Here is a 6,330-nt window from a genome sequence, read left to right as displayed (position 1 = left end):
ACTATGAAACCTTTGACCGCTTAATGTTGGAATGAAATGAAAACATGTCCCAGTCTTTTTCAGTTGTTTCACTTTCCAGGGAGCAGAAGTGCTATTTTCTCTGTTTAGAAGGACCTCTCGCATCTTATGCAGTATGGCAATCAAATGTAATTTAAATGGCCAGCTGTTAATACTACTGATTCTTTTTCTTCTCCTTCCCCAGATCTCCGGAAAACTTTCGAGCAGGAGCCCTTGGGGAAAGAAGTGTCCCTGGAGCAAGAGGTCCTACTCCAGTGCCGTCCCCCTGAAGGCATCCCAGTAGCTGAGGTGAGCAGCAACAGCAGTGTCCTGGCACTTGGACATCCTAACGAAGGCCTGATAAGTGGCTAATAGTGGAATAAGTTTGGGCATAGCATGATGAATGGGTGGTAGCAGAGAGCTGACTGACTGCTGCTGGTAGACAGGACTGGTTGGGAACTGATTAATGCCTTTGGATGATGGTGCCTTGCTGGGCAGAGCTGGAGGCCATTTGGTTTCAGTTTTTTCTTCCCATTCAAAAATCACAGTTATATCTGGCATCCAAAGGACACATAGCTGCTGGAGCATATTAATACCAGCCTACTATCTTTCCTTTTCCTTTTAAAGAAGAAAACGTTTCACTTATTTTGAGAGGCACCTTTCAAACATAATATAAAGACGTTTTAATTTTTAGTTTGCCAGATTATATTTCCCTCACGTGTTTGTGCACATGTTCATGTGTGCACCAGCCAGCCAGCTCAGCATGAGAGGATGTCCTGTCGTCCAGTATGGCCTCCCAGGTGAAGCAGTATGAGGTGGGGGCAAGTAGGGGATGTGTCTGCCTAATAATCCATCTTCAGGTGTTTATCTAGTTTGCCTACCTGCATTGAAGTAAACCCAGAGTGGGTAGCCTGCCCTCCACCTGGCAGGAGTGAACCTGCCCTTCAGCAAAATCTGTGCCCACTGACAGCTGTGGGTGACACCGTGAACAGGAGCTTTCCTAAGTGCAGTGGTGGCTCCAGCTTCAGTCTCATTGCTCACAGGAGGGTGGTCTCTGAGTCACGGGAGGGTCTCTGAAATCCTAAATCTGCTGCAGCTGTTAAAAGAAAAATTGATTGTTAATGACAGCAATTCTCCTATCTGAATTCTCCATGGTTTCCCTCTGCCAAGCACAGAAGAAACTGTTGCCAATTTGCATTAGGGTAAGTTAGACTGTCATGGCTAAGTAGCAAAGTGGTTGTCACTCAGCGCTGATGACTGATTTCTCAGGAGATTAAGTAACTTAAAGTGTTACTTCCCCATCTAACCCAAGTTTAGATTTAATCAGAATTGCAAAAATGTGTCCACAAACATCAGAAGGAATAATTAGCATGGAAGACTTTTCTGATTTTCCATAGGCTGTTTTCTTTCCCCGTTAAGATCCCCAAAACTGTAAAGAGCATTTAGGTCTGCCAAGCCAGCTTGCTGACAACTGTAATATAGATCAGCTAGCTTTCCTCGGGTACTTAGCAGCAATTTCTTATTTTCCTTTCTGGTGCTTCTTTGCATCAAATCAACTTGCCATTGTGGCATGACAGGAGTGTTTGCAATGGGGTATGTTTGTTGTTCTGGAGGTGCAGGGTGGTACTGGGGCACTTCATTACTTTTGCTAGAAACAGAGATTTATGATGACAGGTAGTTTGTCTTGAGTGCAGTGTTACAACCACCTCTGAAATTTCAGCCGCCAGTCCAGTTATTCTCTTGGAAAGGTTTGTAATGCCCGGTCAGGCGGCTGGGACCCAAACAGCGTGATTTTACATGATGCATGAAAGTGATCTCTGAAAGGATCCTCTGTGAGCTCCTCTTAAAATAGTTGCACTTTTTCCTGCCTTCTGGTATCCTGGCTCACTCTGTCAATAGCTGAGATTCATGACTGTACATTAACTGGCTCTGAATTTTATTCGTACTGTGGTCGGAGCAGACACCAATTAACACTTGGCAAGCTCAGAAGTCATATACTCCCTTTCTGACATTCAAAAGAACCGTTCTCAATGTTGTTTTTTTTTTTCTTCTGACGTTTGAAGTCAGAAGGAGATCAAACACCCAGATTGGACAGCCGCCTAATACAGCCTCTTTGTAGATTCTTTCCAACACTATTAAAAGAACAAAGACCTGAACACTAATGAATATGAATACCTTAATGTGACACTTTATTACAGCCACTTGCTGAAGCTGGTAAGATAAATATAAAAAAATGGAAAGATGAAAGGTAACTTGGTGGGTTGAAGGATTACACGATTATTTTAATTTAGAGATGAATTGAATTCTTTGTTTAAGACTTTGTTTATTTCTTCGGAGAAGTTTCTGATATGATGATACAGGTAACTAAGTAAGAAAGGACTTGGGAGAAGGCAGGCAGCAGGCTGAGGCTATTTTCCATCTTGTTGAAAGACTGCTTTGATTCCAAGTAGAGCAGAGTAATGCATATGCTGCAGCTGTGAGCAGCATTTCCAAATGCTTTGGTGAGCTCAGACTCTTCCCACTCTGGGCACTGTGGTTTGTTTTAGGTTTTTTCCCCACTTACTGGCTTCTGAAGTAGTCACTGAATTTAACACCAAGGAAGAAAAGCTTAGGCTGTGAAACTGTACAAAATACATATTTGGGGTAATATAATGCTGGAATCCAGAGTCCCAGCATCTTCCCCTTGCTTTTTATCTTTGATTTTATTCTCTCCCTTAATTTTGTTTTTTCCTGATATTTCAAAGTGGGGGGGACAACCATGCTCAGGGATACATTCTGTCTTCTTTTCAGTAGCTGGGGAATTTGGTCTTATAATTCCCAGCATATTTAATTGCAGTTAACTGTGTCAAGCTCTTACAGATCAATGCTAGAGCAGATCTTGCTGTTACTGAACCTCATAGCATCATACGGCTGCTCCAGAGGGCAAGAATGACAAAGATAGAGAAGGGCAGGCAAAGCTTTTAAGGCAGCACTTACCAGTCCCTCAGATCCTCTAGGACATGATGAGCATTAAAGTAGGCTTAGATCATGGCCACTAGGAAAAAAACAAAAAACCAAACCAAGACCCAAATAGAAGGTGTGTTAAAATACACAAGCCTCACAGCCTGAGGTCAAATCAAAGTACGCCTTGCTTGTTCCCCTGGGACAAAGTAAGGAACCAGGGGTTTCCTTGGTCTCTGGGAAAACCAGATTAGCTTCTCTGTGGCCATACACCCCTGCCCACCAGCCCTGACCAGCGTCATTGCCAGCTGCACCATGTCATGCCCTCCCCCACGCCCAGTTTTATAGCCTGTATCAAGCTGAATCTGCCTACACATTCTATGGGTAAATGTTTTGTCTTTTCCAATGCATGGCCCAGGCACGCAGCAACAGGACCAGCACTGAGGTTTCCTCACATAGCTGAGGGCTGAACGGGCAAACTCACATGTTCCGGCTGTGGAAAAAAAAACCAACTAAACACACAAACAAACAGGAATGGACATAAAAACAAACAACAGCTCCATGCTTCCCTGCCTTCTGCTTTTCCTCAATGGAGAAAAATAGGATAAGGTGGTGAGGTGAGCAGTCTGACCTGCCAGACTTTGTGGGAGATGCCAGTTCTCAGTGAAAAACAGACAGTTACAGCTCCCCAGTGTCAACAGAAACATCTATTTCAATTCTACTCTCTTCTGTGTGTGCATTTTTTCAAACCTAACCTGAGAAGGCAGGAAGGGTCCCATTCTGTGACGCTCCAATGGTAATAGCAGAGTTATTAGCAATTAACCACTTAGCTCATTTAATTTGTTCTTTGAAAGATGCCAGCATTGTGCTGCACATGATAAAATACAGTTAGAGATACCAAGTCACATCAAATTAGCTCATTGCAATAGGTTATAGATCAAAACATCAATGAGATGCAAGATTGGTTAATATGCCATAAGCTGCCAGATGAACTTTTGCATTGAAATGTGTGATTTGCCGTTCCTTTAACAGGGGGATAATTGCTTCTTTAATTATAATTGAGGTGTTTCACAGAGTAGTTTAATTGCAGAACAGGGTGTAACATAACATTTGGTGACCCAGTTGGATTTAAAACTGGACGTGATATTTATCCACATTTATAGCTTTAACTAGGAACTAGAGCAAAGGGAGAAGCATGCCTGAGTCAAGAGGCAGAAGAGGGTGTTTTGCTGAGTCAAGATGACTGTGACACAGACTTTATTCAGCTGCTCTTGCATGGCCAAAAGCTGGTGGAAGCTGGGGACTTCTTCAAACAGGCAGCATCAGATGGCTGCTCTATCTAATTGATTGTTAATACGACTGCTGTTTGCTTTGTTTCATGAGAACAACTTATGTTTGGCAGGAGTTATCTCTTAATTGGGAGTTCACGTGTATGCATTTCCACACAGTTGTGTGTGTCGCTGAGGCAGTGTTTTATATTCCCAGCAGGAAAGTGAGCTCTAAGAAAGGCGAGCAGAGGAGTTTATGGCTGCAAATACTAATTAGCTGGGAAGTGACACTGTCTTTCGCAGCACCCTGCAACATACAGTATCACAGAATGGTTTGGGTTGGAAGGGACCTTAAAGATCATCTAGTTCCACCCCCCCTGCCATCAGCAGGGACACCTTCCACTAGATCAGGTTGCTCAAAACCTCATCCAACCTGGCCTTGAACACTTCCAGGGAGGGGGCATCCACCACTTCTCTGGGCAACCTGTTCCAGTGTCTCATCACCCTCACAGGAAAGAATTTCTTCCTAATGTCTAATCTAAACCTACCCTCTCTCAGCTTAAAGCCGTTACCCCTTGTTCTATCAATATCTGCCTTTGTAAAAAGTCCCTCCCCAGCTTTCTTGTAGGCCCCCTTCAGGTATTGGAAGGCTGCTATAAGATCTCCCCAAAGCCTTCTCTTCTCCAGGCTGAACAGCCCCAACTCTCTCAGCCTGTCCTCACAGGAGAGGTGCTTCAGCCCTCGGATCATCCCCGTGGCCTCCTCTGGACTCGTTCTAACAGGTCCATGTCTTTCTTGTGTTGGGGGCTCCAGAACTGGACGCAGTACTCCAGGTGGGGCCTTACAAGAGTGGAGTAGAGGGGGAGAATCACCTCCCTTGATCCTCTTGCCACGCTTCTCTTGATGCAGCCCAGGATACGGTTATTTGCCTTCTGGGCTGCAAGCGCACATTGCCGGCTCATATTGAGCTTCGTGTCCACCACCACCCCCAAGTCCTTCTCTTCAGAGCTGGTCACAATCCATTCATCGCCCAGCCTGTATTTATGTAGAACCGCAGACATCACATTGGTAACCTGTTTAAAGCTGTTTCCAAACAGACCCCTCCCAGGTGCTTTGGGGATCAGAGAGTCCACATGTCCATGTGGCGCTGAAAACATCAAACAACATGTGGGACCTCCATTCCAAACCCCTCTTTCAAGTGGGAAAGGGAGCCCAGCAACTCCTGGTGGCTACACGGCAGCCACCGTGGTTTTGGGTTAATGATGCTGTGATCTGTATTTGAATTTGAGGCACTGTGAATTGGAGTTCTCCATCTGCTGCTACCTGAGCCATATGCAGTCTACCTCAGCCTTTGAAGTTTCTTCTGTGAGGCTTCACTTCCCTGTTGAGCATAAAGTGAAACTGTAATGGGGCCAGAGATATCCAGCAGCTGTACGTACACCCTGTGTAGATTTTACTACTAAAGCAGAAAGCTGGATGTATGTGCAATTAAGGAAGTGTTTCCACAGCAGGAACACAAATTCCCCTTATTGGCAACAGAAGTACAGTAGCAACAACTGAACAAAATGTCACAGTGGTTTGCATTTGCTGTCTCATTCTCAATGTGTGTTTTACAGTTTCTCATAACTGTAATTTCAGCCTCTTTGGAGACCACTCTTTTTTTTTTCCTCTGTTTATTTTTTAACCTTACACAGGTACAAAAGCTATTTCAAGCAAGTAGGGTGCAGAGGACAGCATCCTCTTCAGCAGACAGTTGCTGGGATGAAAATACACATTTGAAACCATATACAGAAGTCAAATATCACTCTTGAAAGAGTCACTTAAGTCTCAAAGTACCTGAAATAGCACCTGGCTCAACAGCCTGTATGAAAACTGCCTAAGTTTTCTCAGTCTCATTTGGGCACCTTGTGCTGTGTCCAAATCAGTAGTTAGCTTTACAGATGTTTTATTCTTACTGGCACGTGTATGTGTGTCCTTACCATAAATATGGTATGGGGTGTGTGTGTCTGTTGCTACAGTCCAGGTGGAGCAGGGGAGCTGTGATTTCCCCGTGGCTGTTGGAGGCGGTGTGAGCTCAGCCAGGACTGCGGCAAGGTGAGCAGTGCCGCCATGACTGATCAGTATG

General features: G+C 44.5%; 1 protein-coding gene across 1 annotated transcript in view; it reads left to right on the top strand.

Moving 5' to 3' along the window:
- Positions 1–202: 202 nt before the first annotated feature.
- LOC104520983 (netrin receptor UNC5C) overlaps positions 203–6,330 on the top strand; it is a gene marked incomplete at its 5' end in the record, with an annotated part of 36,470 nt that continues 30,342 nt past the window's right edge. Inside the window, one exon of the mRNA XM_010162832.1 lies at positions 203–306. Within this exon, the coding sequence (XP_010161134.1) occupies positions 203–306 (104 nt within the window). The remainder of the gene's footprint in view (positions 307–6,330) is intronic.

The sequence above is a fragment of the Antrostomus carolinensis genome, unplaced genomic scaffold (assembly GCF_000700745.2).
Source record: "Antrostomus carolinensis isolate BGI_N321 unplaced genomic scaffold, ASM70074v2 scaffold55650, whole genome shotgun sequence".
NCBI classification, from domain to species: Eukaryota; Metazoa; Chordata; class Aves; order Caprimulgiformes; family Caprimulgidae; genus Antrostomus; species Antrostomus carolinensis.
The sequence above is the reverse complement of the archived record's forward strand: the minus strand, read 5'-3'. Positions and strand labels throughout refer to the sequence as shown.